At 41.0% G+C, this 23,067-nt stretch overlaps 1 protein-coding gene and 1 pseudogene across 1 annotated transcript; one reads left to right on the plus strand and one right to left on the minus strand.

Annotated features, from left to right (window-relative positions):
* Positions 1 to 3,115: 3,115 nt before the first annotated feature.
* Positions 3,116 to 8,093, minus strand: LOC139703187 (olfactory receptor 13H1-like; annotated as a pseudogene).
* Positions 8,094 to 17,078: 8,985 nt separating this feature from the next.
* LOC139703260 (olfactory receptor 10V1-like) lies at positions 17,079 to 18,017 on the plus strand. Its single transcript, XM_071606339.1, has one exon. The coding sequence runs from the start codon at positions 17,079 to 17,081 to the stop codon at positions 18,015 to 18,017; it is 939 nt and encodes a 312-aa protein (XP_071462440.1).
* The last annotated feature ends 5,050 nt before the right edge of the window (positions 18,018 to 23,067 follow it).

The raw sequence follows: 23,067 nt of genomic DNA on the forward strand, positions 1-23,067 counted from the left end.
TTAAAAAACTTCTGCACAGCAAAGAAATAATTAAGAGCATAAGAGAGACCCTGACAGAGAATGGGAGAAAACCTTTGCCAGCTTCTCCTGTGACAAGAAACTAATATCCAGAAATATAAAGAACTCAAAAAGATTAACACCAAAAAAAAAAAAACCTTAAACAATAAGTGGGAAAAAAACTAAACAGAAGAAGAAACATAATAACCAACAAGTATGTGAAAAAATGTTCAACATTCCTACCTATCAGGGAAATGCAAATCAAAACTGCATTAAGATTTCATCTCACTCCAGTTCAGTGTGGCAATTATTAAGAACATGAATAATAATTAATTCTGGAGAGGATGTGGGGGAAAAGGTATACTCATACATTGTTGATGGGATAGCAAATTAGTTCAACTGCTTTGGAAAGCAGGTTGGAGGTTCCTCAAAAAACTAAGAATGGAACCACCACACAACCCAGCTATCCCACTCCTCAGTATTTATCCAGAACTAAAATCAGCATAGTATACTGATGCAGCTACATCAGTGTTTATAGGAACACAACTCACAAAAGCCAAGTTTGGGAACCATCCTATGTGTCCATCAACAGATGAATGGATAAAGAGAGTGATATAGATAGATAGATAGATAGATAGATAGATAGATAGATAGATAGATAGATAGATAGATAGATAGATATACAATGGAGGTTTACTCATCCATAAAAAGAATGAAATTTTCTCATTTGCCAGTAAATGGATGGATCTGGAGAACATCATGATAAGTAAAATAAACCAGACTCAGAAAGTCATGGATCAAATGTTTTCTCTCATATGGGGAAGCTAGAGCAAAATAAGGGGGGAAAGGAGATCAGATATCATAAAAATAGAGGGAAGGTCACTAGAGTCAAAAGGAGACAGGGGGAGGGAAAAGGGACAGAAAAGCAGAAGAAATGCAAAATAAATGTGATACAATTATGCCATGTATGTATAAATATACCACAGTTAATTCATATATATAATTCCTTTTTATGTATATTCATATATATGTATATATTTGTATTTATCCAATTAATAATAAATTAGTAGAAGTAAGACTAGTAGAGTAGAAGAAGGAGAATAGGGAGAAGGAGAAGGGAGAGAAGGGGAGGAACTGGAGCCTGAAATGGAGTAAATTATATCCCATGCATGTATGATTATGTAAAAACAAACCCAACTATCATGTACAATAATACAAGCAAAAAGTATATATGTAGGGACTGAAGTTGGGACTCAGTGGTAGAGCACTTGCCTAGCATGTGTGAGGTACTGGGTTTTATTCTCAGCACTGCATATAAATAAATGAATAAATAAAGATCCATCAACATATATTTATATTATTTATTTAAAAGTATATATATATATATATATATATATATATATATATATATATATGTCTGTCAGTGGAACTGCAAATTAATAGAGCTTAATTTTTAAATTGAGTTAACTAGAGTGAGATTCAGATTGTGAATGATCTTGCTGGTGAACATCACAACAGACCATAGGATTGTGGAGTTGGTATGACCCCTCTCTACTTGGTAATTCATTTCTGGAAGATCAGCCTGAAGTTTACCTTTTCAGTTTTCTCCATGATCATATGAGCTTACTTAATATCACTCTCAATAAAACTTCTCTTTTCCCAAAGTAGCTAAAATACATATTTTTTTCCTCTGCAACTAAACGCAATCTTCACAGAAATTATGGTTCTTTACTTTCCTATTTTTCTTTAGTTACTTCACTACCATGATTGAAATGTGTTGTGTTACTCATGGTTTCTTCTGCAAAGTGGGTTTGGGTTACCAATTTTCAATTCTTCATGATTGCTTTTAAATTTTTATAGATGATTCTACATTCATTTGTGTTTTCCATAATTTTTTTCAAAACAAAATAGAAAATATAAGGTTTCTGGCCATAACCCCTGATATTTCTTTTGCTTCATTATTCTCATTCTCCTTGTCCTTTGTTCTCATCTAGGTATCTTTTTGAAACTGGCAACATGATTGCTGTAACCCTAGACTTTGAATCACAAGTCCTCAACCCCAAATCAATCTGACCATATTACCATATGTTCTCTCATTCTTGCTCATAAGAGGTTGACACAGTGAAAAATTTGAAGCCTCCAATCTAATGTGAATATTCCATGCTGCCCTCACTACACTCAGTTCTTTTTCTCTCCTGTGCCCAGGCAGTGTGAATAGATGGCCCACTTAGAAGCAGTTCCTTGTATTTGTATATTACATTCCCACTTACAAATCAAATACCCAGAAGTCTAACAGTATGTTTGCATGCTATAAGGGGATATTTATTGCCTAACAACAGAGTAGACAACTGAAAAGATTCACAATCATCCAGTGCCCATGCTATCCAGAGCCACCAGCTCTGTCCACATCCCAGAATGGTGGGATCGGCTACATACTTGGAGTTTTCATTTATGGACATATGCGTCTACCACAGGTAAAGCTACCAGCCTCTTTGCTCACACCCAAGCATGGCCTAACCCTCTGTAGTAGATTGCAATGTTTTTCCCAGTTCTGAGTGTGTGTGTGTGTGTCGTGTGTGTGTGTGTGTGTGTGTGTGTGTGTGTGTGTGTGTGGTTGGAAATAAACCAAGGGGTGCTCTGCCACTGAGCTACATCCTCAGCCCTTTTTATATATAGCAGTTTATACTTTATGTCACTGAATCCTTGTTCTTAGGCCAGGCATGGTGATACACACCTGTGATCTCAGTGTCTTAGGAAGCTGAGGCAGGAGGATTGCAGGTTTAAAGCCAGCCTCTACGACTTGGCAAGGCCCTGAGCAACTTAGTGAGACCCTGTATCTAAATAAAATATTTTAAAAAGGGATGGTGTTGCTCAGTGGTTCAGAACCCCTGGGTTCAATTCCAGGTAACAAAATTTTTTTAAAAAATAAAAATAAATCCTTGTTCTTGTGTGTTATTCAGATGCTTTGCAAGCCCTTTTTCATTTTGGAAGTGTCTCTCAAAGATTCAAAGTTGCTAGGACAGCTAAAGTCCTTGAGCTATACTATCACCGCTGGGTGATAGTCTAAAAAAGCTAAGATTGATATCTTGTTCCAACATGCCATTGTGTCCTTGAGGCATCAGGATGTGGCCCTACAAGTTACTGTCCTGAGAGCAGCTTTCACATCTTTATTTCTCAGAGTGCAAATTAAGGGATTTAGCATAGGGGTCACTACTGCATAAAATATAGAGACAATTTTATCTCCATCTTGGGACTTTTGGGTTTGGGGTCTCACATAAATATATATTAGTGTCCCAAAGTAGATGGTGACCACGATCAGGTGAGAACCACATGTGGAAAAGGCTTTAAGCCTGGCCTCCTGTGGTTGGATTCTTAAGACAGCCCTGAGGATACAAAAGTAAGAGATAAGAATAAAAATTAAAGGTACTGGCATTGAAATGACAGCACATGCCATCATCATAATCTCTAGGGAAATGGTATTAGAACAGAGCGGTTTAAAGATGGCTTGGACTTCACAGGAGAAGTAATTGACTGCATTATGCCCACAGAAACTGACAGGAAACAGCAAAATAGGTATAATAGTGATCAGGAGGACTCTTATCCAGGCAACCAAAGCCATTAAAATACACCCTCAAGGAGACATGACTAGCTTATACCTGAGTGGGTCTGAAATAGCCACAAATCGGTTGTAAGCCATAATGGCAAGAAGGGAAAAACTCAGCCAGTGCCAAGAAGGCTCGGATAGCAAGCTGGGCAAAACAAAAGCTGTAGGAGATGGTGGGGAAGTTCTGCAATGAGTTCACCATGATCAGAGGCACAGCACTGGTGGAGAACAGAAGATCCAGCACAGACAAGTTACCAAGGAAGAAATACATTGGGTTGTGCAGCTGAGAGTTGACTCCAACCAAGAAAATGATCATACTGTTTCCTGCCAAAGTTACTATGTAGAGAAACATCAGTGCCCAAAAGAGAACACTCTGGGATGTTGGGTGCCTGGACAGCCCCATGAGAATGAATTCAGTCACTTTGGTGTGGTTTCCAATTTCCTGGTAATTCATTTCCTCTATCCACAGCTATAGGAAGGGAGAAAAAGCATAGGAATCAATTCTTTGTAAACTACCAAATTGAATAAAGCACATCAACCCTTGACACAAGCTCATTTCTGAGATTTTCAGCCCTTAGGCCTCCAGCAGCTTTAGTAGACCACCCCCAATCCTCCATCAAAAAGAACACAGTATTTAAGGAAGAGAGACTGGAGGTTACAGCAAGTTTTGTGGCCAACAAGCGTCCCATGTGCTTCCACACCAAGTTAAATGAGACCTGATCACAGATAGAAAGGGACTGCCTCATCATTCAAGGACAGAAGGATAACAGTATAGTGGCACTGAGTCAAAAAGAGAGAAGGAGAAACAGACAGTTGGAAGGTCAGGATATTTAGGGGAGGGATCCTTTGCTCACCTTCCTTCAAAAAAAAAAAATTTGGAAAACTACTCACACACAGGCATTTTTAAGCTAGTATCTGAAATTTGTCATGTTTAAATACTTGAAAAGATATGATTTCCTCTTACTGTGAATATTCATAATTTAAAACTACACCTTCATGGATATTCCTTGGAAAGACTTTGTTTACCCTTAGCAGTATGCATACCTGGGTTTGAAGAGTGGGCACTAAGAACATATATTCTGTCAAGGGCCACTGAAAGGGCTTGTTCCATGGAGAGCTCCTGGTGAAAAGGCTGCTGCCATGTCCTTCATCCCAGAACAGGCTACTCATTTTGGAAGGTGGTCACTTCTTGTTGCCATTAGGGCCAATGTTAACTTCATGCACGTATGCTTGAGTGAAAATACTGACCCTCCTCTCCCAGAGACTCCATCTGGAGGTCTAAGAGAAGTGGCTTCTTTGCATTCAAAGAACCCTGCAACATTGAGATATTGTCAATACTATTCCCAAGGAAAAGGTACCAACAAGCTCTTCACCAAGAACTCCACGGGTTGCATGTATTTCCAAAAATGTCATTCTAGCACCTCCCTGCCAGGTGTAAGATGAAATCATCAACAAATTATATCTGTGAGATGGCCTGAGCAGGTGACTTAAACCAACTCAAACACTCAGTGACAGTGGGGAGAAATTCAGACCAAGAGTCCCTTCCTGCTCTTGGCACCAAACTTTATTTTATTAAGATTAATTCTCCTTTAGGATGAGCATGATGAGCTTTTTGTAAACAACTGTCAAATCGTGAGTGCTTGCCCAAATTCAATGATTCTTTGGACAACCACAAAGTGTTCACTTACCTAAAGTATTAACTTCCAGTTCTCCTGGAGGGTGGGAAGAACTGCGGTCTCTGTTCAGAAAATGGTTTCCTTTGGACAGAGGCCAACAGACCCATCATTGGTGATGTTAAGGACCTAAGACCTGTATACATCAATAGTTAATAAATTATTTCTAATTGCTTCTTCAGAGATAAGGTGCTTCTCTCCTATTTCTGTAAAAGCAAGCAGTGAGCTAGGAAATGAATATGTGGACAGAGATGGATATTTCTTTTTTCCCAAGGGTATGAGCTAAAATTCACTCTCTTTCCATAACTATCAATATTTCCCAACAACTTGATGCCCAGATTCTGAGTTCCTCATGGGACAGGCACAAGAGACATCTCTCTAGTCACAAGTTTGCCAAGGATATCAGAGGCTTAGGGGATACCAAGAAAGTCATCTAAATCTGAGTTAATCTGTAGCCCTCCCTTGCAACCCATTGCCTACAGTTCAGAGTTGCAGCAAAGCCAAAGTAAGTAATATGAAAGTCCAATCCTCTTGCTAGAGATAAACAAAAGCCAAGTGTAACTGGCACATCTCCTGCTAGACTCACACTCTAGAAAGAGAGAGACTTCCTAGTCACATGTCTCACAAAGTGGCTCTAGAAAGTAATCACAACAGTCCAATCTTGAGGAAACAGAAAAGAATCTTGGCAAGAAAGCCTCAGGAGAAACAATTAGAAGTTTATGCCAGCCATAATACTGAAGTTGTGAGTAGCCTCTGTGGGCAGCCACAGTAAATGTGGTCCCTGGTGAAGCAAACAAACTGACTCTTTGAGCCAAAGAATTATAACAAATAACAAGTTCATGCTGCAATGTCACAGCCCAATGCAAGGGCTTTCTCCACTCCTTGTCCAAAGTTATATCTTAGGAGTACTCTTTAGACTCCTTCAGGAACCAGTGATTCTTATCTAGACACCAATATCAAACACACTGCCATTATTTATTCTGCATATCTTCTATGTCAGGGTCTGTGCTGGCTGCTGGGAGGAAGGCAAAGTCAACAAGAGTTCACAGACTAATAAGAAACTAAACACAGACATATAAAGCAGACATTAAGAATTAAGCATTAAAGTAGGACATGGTAGTGCCTGTAATCTCAGCTCCTGAGGAGTCTGAGGTAGGAGGATCACAAATTTGAGGCTAGCCTGGCAACATAGTGAGACCTTGTCTCAAAAGAGAGACAGAGAGAATTAAGCCTTAATTAAGGCTTAGGATTAAGACACATGAAAGGAAAACTGGATGGGCTGGGGCTGTGGCTCAGTGGTAGAATGCTCGCCTAGCACGTGCGAGGCCCTGGGTTCGATCCTCAGCACCACATAAAAAAATAAAATAAAGATACTGTGTCCATCTACAACTAAAAAACATTTTAAAAAAAGGAAAACTGGAGGCAACACTTGACTGAGGGGTGCAATTGAGCTGCAGCCAGAAAGATCACCAGAGTTCCAACTTCAACCCCACCACTTCCTGGCTGTGTGATTTGGGGTGAACTATGATACTTAATCTGTCTCACCTTTACATTTTATCTCTTCGACATGGAATGAATAATAGTAATTACCCTATTTCATTGTTTATAGGAATAACTAAAAGAATATATGTATAACTAATCCACAAGTACATGTTATGGTTTCGATATGAGGTGTCCCCCAAAAGCTCATGAATGAGACAATGCAAGAAGGTTCAGAGGAGAAATGATTGGATGATGAGAGTCTCAACCCAATCAGTGAATTAATCCCCAATAGGGATTAACTGGGTGGTAACTGTACGTGCATAGGGTATGGCTGGAGGAGGTGGGTGTTGGGGTGTGGCTTTAGGGTACATATATTTCATACCTGGAGAGTGGAGTATCTCTTTCCTTCCTGATCGCCATGATATGAGCTGTTTCCCTGCCACACTCTTGTACCATAATGTCCTGCCTCACCTTGAGCCCTGAGGAATGGAGCCGGCTGTCTGTGGACTAAGAGCTCTGAAACCATGAGGAGCCCTCAAATAAATCTTTTCTCCTCTACAGTTGTGCTGGTCAGGTCCTTTAGTCATAGCAGTGAAAAAGCTGACTAAAACAGCACAAGCATCCATTCAAGAAAAAGCCCAACACTGACCCACTCCTATAAGGGAGCTATGGCAATTCATACAGGGTTAGTCTATCATTAGCAACAACATGCAGAGTATCAACAGTCTACACCAGTACAGTTTCTTTGTCTCTCCTTTAATGCAGTTATTTAGCCCTACCATGTTCCCCATAGATGTTTAATATAAGTAGGTGGAATAAATTCTGGGAAATGTGAACTAGATCTAGTTCACATTTCCCAGAATTTATTCCACCTGCTCATTCCAGAAGTGAGAGTTCAGAGGTTAGAGAAGAAACACAGAAAAACGAAGTAGAAGAAAGATGCTGTGTGTTTAGTGTTCAACTTTGAGTAACTCATTTCCTTACTCTTAGGCTGATTTTCCATATCATTTCCCTACCTTCTGGACCTAGGATGCAACCTGGCATCAGGGCATGGTGGCAATGAGGCAGCTTTTACTAGTGAGAAAACGGCATAAGAGAAGGTGGAGAAAGGAGCCAAATAGAACAAAATCTCCATTGAATACTCCTTCTAGATATTCCCAATATCTCCCAAGTTCTCTCATGGGCCAGCAGTGCATGTAGACCGCATCCAGCAGGTGCATCTATCTCTTAATGGGTATTTGAGACACAGAAAGAAATCTAGAGGATGTTTTATAGCAGGAGGGTTTCAAATGATCCCACACCTGGACTGTCACCTGTAATTGGGAGCTATTGGTCATGTTTGTCACTATTCCAATAGAACATGCAGAAGAAATTGTCTTCAGAGAAAAAGAAGAATGAAATGGATGCAGAGTGATGAAAGACACAAAAAAGTAGAGAGTTCTGATGGTGTCTGGGTCTGGAAGCCCAGCTATAGTTCTGTCATACACTATCCCCAATCTGGTAGTCATAGAAATTCTCATGGTTTCCTGGGCTATTTGGAATTGGTTTCTGCTACTTTTGACCAATAAAATCCTAACTAGTGCATCTGTTAACTCTTCCTTAGAGAACAAGGTATTGGGAGATAAAAGGACTACAGCAGACACCATTCATTCTAGTCTTTCAGGCAAAATTAAGAGAGTCAAAAAATAGAGTCTCTGGGTTCTACTTTGCCAGCTAAGAAATCTGGTTAAATGTGAACAGCCCAGGACACTGAAAGAAGAGAAGTACTTTTAAAGACCCCTATGAACTTGTCCTGGGAAGAACTTACCATGTCTCTTCCTTGCTGGCTATGATTCATTGAATTGTGTCCACCAAAAGATCTTTCCACACCCTAACTCCTAGAACCTGTGAATACAATTTTATTTGGAAACAGAATCTTTGCACATGTAATCAAATTAATATGAGATCATTATCATGGGCCCTAATCCAATATGACTGGTTGGACTATAAAAAGAGGAAAGTTAGAGATAGACTCATTCAGGGAGGCAGCCATGCAACAACAGAGATAAAGATTGGAATGATCTGTCTAACATCTAAAAGCCAAAGAACACCAAAGAATGACAGCAACCACCAGAACCTAGGAGAAACAAGGAAGGACTGTTTTTACTATAAGCCTATGGAGAGAGTATGGCCCTTCCAATTCCTCGTTTTGGGATTTTTTTTTTTTTCAGTGACCAAAATACCTGACCAGAAAACTTAGAGGAGGAAAAGTATTTTGGACTCACAGAGAATTGAGAGCACCACATAACATAGCTAGCAGAAAATCCTCAGAGTTTCTGGTAAGAAACAGCCGCTGTTTTCTAGTTTGCTGCTGAACCTACTTTCTCTATAACTTATATTTCACTTGTAGTTTTAGGAGAAGGCTAGGAAGAGGACTTAGATTCATACTATCAAGTCACTGTCTTGTCCAAAACTTGTAAGTACTTATTGTGCTATTGTACCAAAGTTAAAATGCCCTTATTAATTAGGATGATACACAAGTGCTATGTTTTATAGATTCAGATAAGGTAAGAGCAGTGGTGGTAACATTTTTTAATATTCATAACTCCTACGCCCCCCAAAAAAGAAAGAGAATAGAATAACAAAACCAAAAACCCAGGGCAATGTCCACCATACAACTAGATAACAAGGTATTCTCATGAATGCCAAAGGCTGGGATGGCTGGGACCAAGCCTGGCACAAGCCTCTGTAGAATCTTAGCATCGGAGGAAAGGAAGCAAGGAAGCACCTGGTGGATCTAGAACTCCAATACTGACCTACCTTAAGGCAATTCTAACTATGGTTGCCACAAATAAAAGATTAGAAATGAAAAGAACCTACTGATACGTAGCTAACATTTTTAAAACACAAAGAGACTGTAATTTGTAAGCTCAACTGAGAAAAAAATAATAACCAGATTGTTTCATCACATTTTAACCCAATACATAGAGATGGTTTTATTGAGGAGAACGTAGTGTCCAGGTCATGCAATTGCTATGGCTTCCTCACTCCCTCCAGGGGCAGCGGAGTTTTTCTCCAGAAAGCACAAGTATTAGCTAAGAGGGAAAAGGAATGATGAGATCCCCAATTGGGAAAACATTCTTGCATATTGGGCACTCCTATTTATAAACAATTTGGAAGTTGAGAATTTGGGGAAATCTGGAGGGTCAATAAATGGCACAACTCTTCCCTGCCAGAGTGAGTTCTCAGGCCACTGAGAAAAACCATAGTCATGCCAGCTCCACATTGGGAAAGGCTGGTTGGTGGATGCAGCCTGCTATGGGAACTAAATAGGTTTGTTAATTACCTACATGTCCCCTTGTCTGGGCTTGAAACAACCCATTGCAGGAAGATGTTGGGTCCACACTGCAAGTTCACGTCCCCAGTACTGTTACTTCTTCCAAGCTGGATGAAAAGGAAAGGAAAAAAAACAATCACCTGTATTCAGAACTTTTGAAAAATTAACCACTTGATCAAGAAATGTGGACCCACTGCATACTTCACTGCATGTCCATAGGGCATGTGTTGTACCTGTGGCCAAAAGTTTATTCATTTTTTCCTCCACATTTTTACTGGTGCATTAAAGTTTTACATAATGTGGAATTTGTTGTTACATATTAGTATATGCATACCATATAACAATATGATTTGATCAGTATCTCTCCCTAGCACCTCCACTCTTCTCATCCCCTAGTAAAAGTTTACACTTTATTCTATTTTCCAAACCCAAATTATTTCTAGCCACCATTGCCCAACATATCTCATGAGAGGTCCTGCAACAAGATCAAATGACAAGTATTGCATTCTGTAATAATAAAAATCCAGAGTTGGGGTTATGGCTCAGTGGTAGAGTGCTTGCTTGGCATGTGTGAGGCACTGGTTCGATTCTCAGCACTGCATATAACTAAATGAATAAAAATAAAGGTCCATACATCTAAAAATACATATGAATTTTTTTAAAAAATACAAAAGAAAAATCCAACCTACAAGATATCCCACAATTAATTTTCCTGGGGAAACAATAAACTTTAAGATTCTCCTCACAGAAAAGCAAAGCAGGAGGCATCACAATACCAGACCTCAAATTATAGTAAAGAGCTATAGTTAAAAAAAAAAAAAAAAAAAAGCATGCCATTGGCACCAAAATAGGTATGAAGACCAATGCAATAGAATAGAAGACATAGAGGGAATCACACATGAATATAGTTATCTGATACTAGACAAAGTTGGCAAAAATGTACCTTGGAGAAAAAAATAGCTTTTTTAACAAATGGTGCTGGAAATTTTTGAAATCCGTATGTTGTGGAATGAAATTTAACCCCTATCTTTTACCCTGTGCAACATTCAACTCAAAGTGGATCAAAGACCTAGGAATTACACCAGAAACCCTGCAACTTCTAGAAGAAAATGTAGGCCCAACACTGCAATATGTCAGCACATGAACCAATTTCCTCAATAAGACTCCTAAATCACAAGAAATAAAATTAAAAAATCAATGTGGGATGGCATCAAATTAAAAATCTTCTTCACAGCAAAGGAAACAAGACTGTGAAGAGGGAACCTACAGAATGAGAGAAAATATTTGCCATCTACATCTCAGATAGAGCATTAGTCTCCAGAATACATAAAGAACTCAAAAACAGGGGCTGGGGATGTGGCTCAAGCGGTAGCGCACTCGCCTGGCATGCGTGCGGCCCAGGTTCGATCCTCAGCACCACATACAAACAAAGATGTTGTGTCTGCCAAAAATAAATATTAAAAAAAAGAACTCAAAAACAACACCAAAAAAAATAACCCAATGAATAAATGAGCAAAGGAACTGAACAGGCACTTCACAGAAGAAATACAGTCAATAAATAAATATATTTATTTATATATCAATTAGAGAAATGCAAATTAAAACTACACTGAGATTCCATCTCACTCCAGTCAGGATGTCAATTATCAAGAACACAAGTAACAATAAATGTTGATGAGGATGTGGGGAAAGAGGCACACTCATACATTGTTGGTGGGACTGCAAATTGATGCAGCCAATATGGAAAGCAGTATGGAGATTCCTTGCAAAACTGGGAATGGAACCACCATTTGACCCAGTTATCCCAGTCCTCAGTACATACCCATAGGACTTAAAATCAGCATACTACAGTGACACAGTGACACAGTGTCACAGCCATATAAATGTTTATAGCAGCTCAATTTCCAATATCTCAACTATGCAACCAGCCCAGTGCTGTTCAACAGGTGAATGGAAAAAGAAAATGGTATATATACACAAGAAGAATAACACTATGGCATTTGCTGGTAAATAGATGGAGCTGAAAACTATCACGCTGTGAAACAAGCTAGGCCTAAAAAGTCAAAGGTCAAAATGTTTTCTCTGATATGCAGAAACTAATCCAAAATAAGGCGGGGAGGCAGTTAAAAAAAAAAGAGAGAAAGGGAAAAAGAGTGGGTAATTTCATCAAACTAGAGGAAAAATCAGTAAAATAGACAATGAGGGTTGAGGAGGAGGAGGAAAGAATGGGAAAGAAAACAACAGTGGAATGAATATGACCAAACTTTCATGGTGGGTCCCAGTCACACACAAAAATAGACTATCATGGATTAAAGACGGATCAGTGGAGTAGGTGGAGGGGAGCAGGGAGGAGGAAGTGCTGGTGACTGAATCAGAGTGAATTAGGTTCCATGCTTTTGTGATTATGTGAAGGTGTATCCTGGTGTTATATCATAACTAAAAAGAATTCAAAAATTCTTAAAATTTTATAAAAGATTCTCCTCACAAATTCAAGTTCAAAGACATTAGAGAAAAGCCTAAATTTTTTGAGTTAAAGTAGAAAGAAATTGAAGTCCTAATTCATTCTCTCAAATGTCCCCTCTTGTCAGACTCAAACAGAGGTTCTGAGTGGTTTGTGGAGCCAGAGATTTGCATTTTGAGCCACTATCCACAGGAATGGGTGCTATGCATTCAGTGCCAATTCACTGTTACTCATTATCACTGCTTCAGAATGTCTAGGAATTACTCCAAGACAGAAGCCCCAGTTAAATTAGGTCTCATTTGAGGCACTTTTCTTTTAAAGCGTTAAGTTTATATTTGATACCTCTTCCTTTCCATTCCCTGCTTCAGGCCTCATGGCAAGGTATCGATGATACTAGAGCTGCCTGCTACAAGAGCCCCATATTTCCATGAGCAGGCACTGTCAGCTTCCAAGTGCACATGGTTTTCTGCTGTTTGCCAGCTTAGCTCAGGAAGGATCAGTGACTTTGTAACCAGTCCACATTTCCCACGTATAGGGCAAGACCACATCATGGAGCTTTTCCCAAAGCCTGTTCTGTGGGTGCTTAGAACAATAAGGTTTCCATGGCCTTTGTTGCTATTAAAAGCAGTAGGCCTTTAGTTTTAGAAACTGTGACCAAGAGAAGAGAGAGATCAGAGAGGAGGATGGAAGAAGAGGAACGTGATAGAGCTAGGAAAGTGCCACATGCCCAACTTGGAGTGTTGGAAGCCCCTTGTTGGGTGGACGCAATGACAGAAAGTACCAGAATGATTCAAGGTAGATTTGTGTGATTGTAAGCTCAAACCGGGCTGTTTGGAATCTCTGTTTTGGGATATGTAAAGGGGCTAGGAAGGAAGCCACCTCACTGTTGCTGCCTAGAACCCAGCAGTGTTGCTGGCCCTCCAAGGAAGTAAAAGCTTCCAAGACATGAGAATGGCTTTGGCTGATTATTACACAGAAGATTAGGCAGCTTGGTAGTGTTACTCTTGAGGTTCCATAATTCATTCCCCATGTCACTCACTCAATGGAGTAAGCCACTTTGATGACCATGAGTTTGAAGACTACAATGGAGACCTTGAGATCCCCACCCATACCATCTCGTAGTTATGACACAAATGCACAGAATCTCAGCAGGGGGGAGGGTGGTACCTAAGAGGCCGCCAGTCTCAGGTTCCACTCCTCTAGCATGGCTTGATCACTGAATTGCACCCAAGCCAAACTCATAAGTTTTCTGCCTCTCAACTCAGCCTGGCAGCCTCTTCACACAGTGGTAACTGCATAATTGGAACTACAATTGTGGCAGATTTGACTTAAACAACATTGTCAAGACCTGCAGCATATGCAAGATTTACAAATAAAATAGTAGCCATTAGGGTTTAGGTTTGAATTCAGATGTGTGACCTAAGGAGACGGTACCCTCTGTGTCCTCACCTCTCCTAGGACTTCCTGAGTCCTGCTTTCACTGCTATTAAATGCAAGTTACAGACTGGGGCAACTCCTCTAAGGATACTTCCCATCCTAACAGTCATCAGCAATACTTCAGAGGGCTGTTCCCTGTGGTCCATACGGGCTGGAAAGCCACCATCTGGGCTCTGGGAAGCTGTGTTGCCAGGTTCTAGCCATTCAGTCATGCCACTACTCCCCTAAGGATGGGCTCTTCATCCTTCTTAGGATTGCCAACAGCAGCAAGATCTCTAGCAGGATTGTTCCCCAGGTTTCTACTTCAGGCATCAATCTGGCTCTCCAAGGTAACCCTAGGCCTCTTCTCTAGGACTATTCAGTGACATGAAAAAGGAGCAGAAAAGGACACCCTAGCAGCCTTCACAGTCTGGCCGCTGCTCTGTGCTCTATGCTGGGATATGCTTTATACCATGGAGTATAATAAGAAAAAATAGCAAACTGTTTCAATGTCAAAGTAGTAATGGTGATTAAATTATGATTACCTTCAGTATTTTTTATTTGATTTCATTTATATATTATTAATATATATGTGCTATTAATATTTTATTTTATCACAATAAATCAAATTGTAATGCATCCATCCTATGCAATGCAGCAGTTAAAAAGAATGAAGTAAATCACTATGTGCTTTTTGAGAACCTGTACCAGACATATTAATACATGGCTTATTCCAAGAATAAGAGCAGTGTGTATATTATGATCTCATTCATATTTTAATGTGTGAGTGTGCTGATTATATATGTTTATATGAGTGTGCCTGTTTGTGCATGTGTGAGTATGTGCAGGTGTGTGTCTTTACGTGTCTGTATACATATGATTGTGTGACTATGTGTACATATGTGTGTGGTGCATATGAGTCCATTAGTGTGCATTTCTTTGCGCAAGACAGATGGAAAGGAAATGCTGCTTACTGCTAAGAATGGTTCTCTCTGAAGAGTAGGGGAAAGGACTGAAGGAGCAGAAACTTTGACATTGATTTTCACTTCTTACTTGTGTTTGGATCATATGTAACTTTTACTAACATCTTTGTACTTTTCAGTATTTTTAAGGTTTAGGGTGCAATAAAACAAAGCAATCCCCACATCTCTGCAGCACACTGACATGCAAGAAAAGGGTGAAAGTGATGGGGTGTAGCAAAGCTAAAGCCAAGACAGACACAAAAAAAAAAACAAGAAGCATATTTTTCACTCATAGAGTTTTCAAGGGAGGATGAAGGGGGTCTTGAGAAGGTTGAGCATGTGCAGAGTGGGAAGCTGAGCTTGGTCACAGAAGGAGTGTGATCTCAGGCTGGGTTGGCCTCTATCAGGACAGAGGACTTCAGACAGGAACTTATTGTGGGTTTTAGGACAGGGCCAGCAAGTGGGGAGAGGACCAAGGGGTGGGTCACCAGGGAAAGGTTTTGTGACCATCTACTTTGAAGTGAAGAGTGGACACATTGTTCTCTAGGGATCTGTCCATCTCAAAGACTTCAAGTGCAACTGACTGGGAAACAAAAACCGCAACCACCATCTATACCAAGCAAAGCTATCATCAAAATTGGTTTTGTGGTTTCATTGGCCCCACACTGAGCCTCAGAGTTTCCAGTAGAAACACTGTGTCCTGAAGAAGTAAGCTCATTTAGGTGGCAACACCATCCCCACAGGGCCCTTAACCCTTATTAATTCTTGATTTGCTAAATCTCTAAAATCTTTAGAAACTTTTTTCTATTTATCTGTGAAAATGGATGCACAAGAATAAATTAGAGGCTGAAAATAAGGTTTCCTGTTTGTAACTTAGGTCTTTTCAAGGCAAGGAGGAAGTGAATGTCCCTGAAATCTGGGAAGCAAATCAACCAGAGGTATGTCACATTCCACTCCCCATTGTCCCTGACCTCTCTTGACTCTGTCCTGGTCATTCCTACCCTGCAACCCGGCCCAGCCCTTTGCTCTCTGTTCTTCTCTATGCCTGACCTGGAACTAATCGTGGAAGATGCAGAAATGAGCAACAAATATTAATTCAACATTTATTTATACTTCTAACAGGTGCTAGCCTCTATGTGAGAGGCAGAATAAGACCATTCTTGCCATCCTGAAGCTCACAAACTACTGAAGTGGACAGAAAAATAAAGAATTACAGAATTTTCTCAGCACAGTAGCACATGCCTATAATCCCAGCAGTTCAGGGTGCTGCAGCAAGAGGATCTTGGGTTCAAGGCAAGCCTCAGCAATTTAGCAAGGCCCTAAGTAACTTAGCGAGACCCCATCTGAAAATTAAAAGGGCTGGAGATGAAATTCAGTGGTTAAGTACCTCTGGGCTCAAACCCAATACAAAAAAAATTATAGAACTTAGTGATAAACAACATGATTGGGGAAGCCCAGAGTACTATGGGAACATAGGGAAGGGACCAACCCATCTGAGCAACTGAAGAGGCCAGGGAAGGTGTCTAGAAGGAGGTACCACATAAAACTAAGGCTTCCCTGCAATTGAGGAGCCCAAACAGTGGAAAGGTGGCAGTTACTGCAGGTTATGTGTCCTTCCTTTCTACTGTACTGTTCACAGCCTGTCAGCTGCAGGAATCTTGGGAGTTTGGTAGTGGTAGTAAGGATAATATAACTAATGCACAGAGTCAAAAGTGTGTAAGATGAACTAACCAAACCTTCCTTCCTACAGGAATTTCCTACAGCAATGTCAGTGACCCTGCAGGCCCAGTCTCCATTTCAACCTACTGATTTCATCAACCTTAGCCTCTCACTCCCACCGCACACAATTCTTCAAAATGTAGGACAGTTCGGATAGAAACAGTGTCATTTGGTCTATGAAAAATAACTTCATATTAGAATTCCCTCATCTTGGTTCATCTTTGTAATAACTCAGCAGGTGAACCAAAGTGACCTCATGTCAGCAGTTCTTCATTCTCCATGAAGAGTGGGCAGAACTGGAAAGCTAATAGAATGAAAGCAAAGGCTAAGCCTAAAAACGCTGGCTGCACTCCCATCTGTGGAAAGAGCTCCATAGCGTCCCACAGCTTGGAGAATTGCTAGCAAGCTGTTCTTTTCAGCCCAGGAATTCTATAAAGGAGAATATAGGATGGACACATTGCAGAAAAACCACACCTTAAGCTCTGAGTTTATTATCTTGGGCTTTGGGGACTTGGAAGAACTGAAAATCTTCTTTTTTGTACTCTTTCTAGCCATGCACCTCATCACCCTAGCAGGACACACAACTATTGTGCTCATCACCCTCATTAACACCTGTCTCCAGACCCCCATGTATTTCTTTCTCCGGAATCTGTCCACCATTGAAATTTGCTATATATTAGTCATTGTCCCCAACATGCTTGCCAATTTCCTGTCCAGGAACCAGCGGATTCCCTTCCTGGGCTGTGCCTTGCAAATGCACCTCTTCATCGCCCTGGGTGGAGCTGAGTGTTTCCTGCTGGCTGCTATGGCCTATGACCGCTTTGTGGCCATCTGCAACCCCCTGCGCTACACACTCATCATCACGAGGGCCCTCTGCCTGCAGATGCTGGTTCTTGCATGCATCAGTGGCTTTGCACTCTCACTCACCCTTACCACACTCATATTCCTCCTGCCCTTTTGTCAGTCCCATGAGATTAATCATTTCTTCTGTGACATTCCTGCCGTGCTATTCCTGGCCTGCTCTGACACACGAGCCAATGAGATTGCAGTCTTTCTTGTCTGCATGCTCATCCTGCTGATTCCCTTCTTGCTGATCCTGCTCTCCTATGGATTCATTATTGCTGCCATCCTCAGAATCCACTCTGCTGAAGGCAGGAGCAAAGCCTTCTCCACCTGTGCTGGCCACCTGTTGGTGTCTCTTCTACACTATGGTTGTGCAATATTCATTTACATTCGCCCCAAATCCTGCTACACCCCAGAACAAGACAAAATTGTGTCCTTAATCTACACCAATGTAACCCCCATGCTCTACCCTATGATCTATAGTCTGAGGAACAAGGAAGTAAAGGGTGCCCTGAAGAGACTCCTGGAGAGCCCCAACCGATGAAGCAATAGCCCATCAAGTAGAAGGGGATGATGTGGCCCACCAGGAATGACCTGACCTCTTTCAAGAATCCAGTCATCTCACTATGCACCTTGTGGACCCATGCCTCCCTATGAGGACTTCTCCATGGTTCTCACTGCCCCCTTTTCTGGGTGGTCAGAAACATGGAACAGATCCTAAGGTTTTCTGGGACATGGCAGTCCTGCAGTGTTTGTAGATGTTTTTTGCCCCCTCATGGGGGATTCCATTTGTCATCTGGAGCACTGTCAGAAATGTGGACACTGGCAAGCAGAAGGTCACTAGAGGACCCAAACAAAACTTCTTTGGCCACAGAGCCAGGAGGGATAGAAATAGAAGGAGTTCCCAGAACCAAATAAGGTAAAGTAAAGCAGAAAGGCAAAGCCAGCTCAGTCATAGAATTCCTGCACCACCAGAAAATAACCTAAACATTACCTGATATACAGCAGTGCAAACTGAAGCAGTGGCACTAGCATTAATAGTAGCCTATGATGTCACTTCTACTTCTTGGCCAACTGATGCCCCTTCGTCCTTCAAATCTCAATCAAAGACTTAGTTGTTCCCCAAAGCCCATGAAACCTGCTCCTTCCTGACCCACCCAGCATACCCAGCTGCCCCTCCCCTGTGACCTCATGTATATCATTTAATGCTGAAATGGCTTTTCTGCCTCCCTTACTGTTCCTAGAAGCCCCTTGAAAGTGAGAACTATGATTAATCTGTGTCATCCCAGTGTATGGCACATAATCAATACTCATTAAAGATCGTTGAACTTAACTATGCATCCCCATGAGTGATTCAGGGACAAAGGTCAGGTGTACTAATCCCAAGAAAGGGCTTGTTGTCTCCAATCCACCCCACAGATTGGACTAGATGCCTTGAATTCCTGTGTTTCCCTCCACTATAGTACTTAGCAGGAAATATTTCTTGAATAAATTAATGAGCACCTCGAGTATACCAGGTACTGGGTTTGATGATGGGTATACAAAGAATTTTAAGACAAGGTCTCTGTTCTCAAGGAGCTCACAAATTAATCTGAGTTACTAGGCACTAAAACAATTCATTTTAATACAATAATTACTTTTTATTTCTTCACAAAAAGGGATGAATCATCCATACCATCAAATCTAGGAACACCTACATGCTGTTAAAAGGGTCAAGAAACAGGGAGCCTAGGTCCTTGATGGGTCTTTCACTGAGCAAATAAAACACTACCAAGACACCTTCCTCTGGACTCTGTTCAATCAACAATATATTTCTTTATGGATTGAATGAAAAAGAATTCCCACATGAGGCATGAAACAGAAATCCTATAAACATCAACTGTAACTTCCTACTGTTTCCACCATCATGCCTAGGTGATGACCCTGCCCTCGGGGCCACAGCTCAGGACACAACTGGGCCCTTCCACATTGCCCGTCCTCCTTCAAGCTACACTCTCCCCTTCAGAGCAGGGCAATGCTGCAGCTTGGAATGGACAGGGTAGCAAAAGGGGCACTAGCATGAGGTGCTTTCAGAGAAATTTAATGACAATTTCAGGTTGCTCAAAGGAAGTTGAAGTGGTAGCTGAATTAAATCTGTGTGACTTTGGAGAGAGAAAAATAAAATGAGAGCAGAAAAAAGAAATATAAGAACAAGATAGACAGAGATGGAAATAGTTACTGTCTGAGCAAGTTTAGGTAGGTGTTCCTCCTTCTCTCACTTCAAGAAACATTAGGTCCCTCTGGTCACATCTGTAAATCCTCCCCTAATTTTAAAATAAACCAGTAAAATTTTGACAACTATTGAAGATTTATGAAGCGTAATTTTTTTTTCTCTTGGTGTTGGGGATTTAACCCTGGGGTAGGGGACATTTAACCACTGAACCACATCGCCAGCCCTTTGTTATATTTTATTTAGAGACAGGGTCTCGTTGAGTAACTTAGAGTCTTGCTAAGTTGCTGGGACTGGCTTTGAACTCACAATCCTCCTGCATCAGCTCCCAAGCCACTAGGATTACAGGTGTGTGCCACAATATCCACTAAGGATAGATGTTTTAATATTATTTTCTCTACTTTTGATTAGATATCGGATCTTCATTTTTAAAAATGTTTTAAAAGCTAAACACTATTGACTAGTCACTTTTTAAAATATTTTTTAACTTGTAAATGGACACAATGTTTTGTTTATTTATTTTTATGTGGTGCTGAGGATGAAATCCAGTGCCTCACATGTGTGAGGCAAACCCTCTACCACTGAGCCACAACCCAAGCCCTTGACTAGGGCTTTTGTCTACTTGCATAGAATACCCTTGCCTTCAATCTCTCTCTCTCTCTCTCTCTCTCTCTCTCTCTCTCTCTCTCTCTCTCACACACACACACACACACACACACACACACACACTCAGATGCACATAGTCTTTTGAAAAGGATAGACTGGTAATTAGGCAGTCTGGCAGCAGTTAGTAGGAAGAGGTCCCTTCCACTCAGAAGCACTGCATAGATTGGGCTCTGGGGTGAAAAGGGAATGAACACCATCAAAAGGGCCATCTCACGCCAGTCAGCATGGCAGTTATCAAGCATACAGACAACAGTAAATGTTGGCAAGAATGTGGGGGGAAAGGCACACTTACACATTGCTGGTGGGACTGCAAATTGGTGCAGCCAATATGGAAAGCAGTATGAAGATTCCTCAGAAAACTTGGAGTGGAACCACTATTTGACCCAGCTAACCCACTCCTTGGTCTATACCCAAAGGACTTAAAATCAGCATACCACAGTGACACAGCCACATCAATGTACATAGCAGCTCAATTCACAATAGCTAAAGTATGGAACCAACCTAGATGCCCCTTAAGTAGATGAATGGATAAAGAAACTGTGGTATATACACAATGGAATATTATTCAGCATTAAAAGAGAATAAAATCATGGCATTTGCAGGTAAATGGATGGAGTTAGAGAATATCATGCTAAGCAAAGTAAGCCAATCCCAAAAAACCAAAGGCCAAATGTTCTCTCTGATAAGTGGATGCTGATCCATAATGGGGGGGCATGGGAAAAATGGAGGAACTTTGATTGGGCAAACGGGAGGGAGGAAAGGGGAGGGGGCTTTGGGGTAGGAAAGACGGTGGAATGAGATGGACATTGTTACCCTAGGTAAGTGTATGATTGCACATATGGTGCTACACTACATCATGTACAACCAGAGAAATGAAAAGTTGTGCTGCAATTGTGTACAATGAATCAAAATGCATTCTGCTGTCTTATATACCTAATTAGAATAAATAAAAATTTACCAAAAACAGAGCCATCAATGGCAGGTGGCTTGTCAATCTGGATGAAAGTACCTGCAACACCAGCTGAGCTTCTCAAAGCAGAGTACCCCCACCCCTGCTGTTCCCAGATGGTCCTGACCCCTCAGAGTTATCTTTTACTGTCCCCAAATTGTAGGAGGAGGGATCAGAGAAAACCAAGGATGCAAGGCGCAGAGTAGTGGGGGACTTCCTGGGTCCAGCACAAGAGCCCTCAGGGGGCTGGAGGCCTTTAGTGGCCTCCAACAGGAAGGGCAAGGCCAGGCCCACCAGCCCTCACAGGTAGGGCCAGACCCTCCCATGGTCCTCATCAAGTGGGCCAATGCCACCACCCCCTCCCCCTCCCCAGAGGGATAGCTCCACTCAGGCATTATTTCTAAGAAAGGGACCCAGGAATCAGGCCAAAGAAAGGAAACAGTCTTCTCAACACACAGGTAAGAAATAGTGCCAACCTGACCTCAGGTGGACTAGGGAGAGTGATTAGATGGAAGTTGAGATAAGAGATGAGGATGCTGTGGAAATGCCTCTCACCAAGACAGAGAAAGGAGAAAGAAACATTTGGAGAGTGGGGTAAACACAGTGAGTTTGGTTAGCGGTTGGTTGGTTTTAAGTTGCCCATGGGGCATCCACGTTCACATAACATACCGTCAACCCTCTAGGTATGCAGATGCAACGAACCTCAGGTCAAAAGTACTCAAAAAATTATATCTGTACTAAACATGTACAGACTTTTTTATTATTCCTTAAGCAACACAGCCTAAAAACTGTTTCTATAGTATTTTTATTGTATTCAAAATCGTAAGTTGGGCTGGGGATATAGCTCAGTTGGTAGAGTACTTGCCTCCTGGAGCACAAGGGCCTGGATTCAATCCCCACCACCACCAAAAAACCATAAATACTCTAGAGATCATTTAAAATATACAGAAGGATATGCACAGAATACGGTCAAATATGATATAATTTTACATGAGGATTTTAGTATCTTGGGGGGTCCTAGAACCCATCCCCTATAGAAATCAAGGAACGGTTACACTGGTTTGAAGCTCAGAAATTTAAGATCTTGAGGATCTAGCAAAAAGCTATATGTTTAGTAATCATTGTCCTTGAATTTATATATCCTGACTCTGCTACCTCTTAGGCTTAATCATTAAAGACTCTGCCTAATGTGTCTTAAAATATACTTATTATGTTCTGAACAAGTCATCTCTAATTTCAAAACACAAAAGATGTGATTGCCAGAGTGTTTGGGCTAGGACTTGTGCTGTGGCGAGGAGGGGCCATCTTTTGCCGAGCATTTCCTGTGTGTCTATATGTGTTTATTCAAACAAAAGTGTACATGAGTAATTGGAATGGATGGAAGGAAAACATCTCATTGTGTAATGTTGATGAAAGCTGATGAAGCAAGCTATCAGTTGCTCTCTAGAGGAATGACTTTCAAGATACGATGAGAACTATGTGTAGAATTTAGAAAGGGTTACCTTTAGGAAGCAACTCAAAGCCACAGAGACAGAATTGTGCAGCATTGGCCCCGTGATGTCTAACCTGGCCCCAAGCTTCAAGTGACTTCAGAGACTTCATCATAGCACAGTATTCCTCATTGCATTAAAAAGAGGTGCCAATTAGAAAAACTTTCAGAGTAAAAATTCAGCCCCAAATGAATTGTACAGGATAATTAAAACTTCAGCCAAGTATTTCACTTGGGAACTAATTAGAAGTTTTTCTCACCAATTGAATAACTTTCTGGAC

The sequence above is a fragment of the Marmota flaviventris genome, chromosome X (genome assembly GCF_047511675.1).
Source record: "Marmota flaviventris isolate mMarFla1 chromosome X, mMarFla1.hap1, whole genome shotgun sequence".
Classification (NCBI taxonomy): Eukaryota; Metazoa; Chordata; class Mammalia; order Rodentia; family Sciuridae; genus Marmota; species Marmota flaviventris.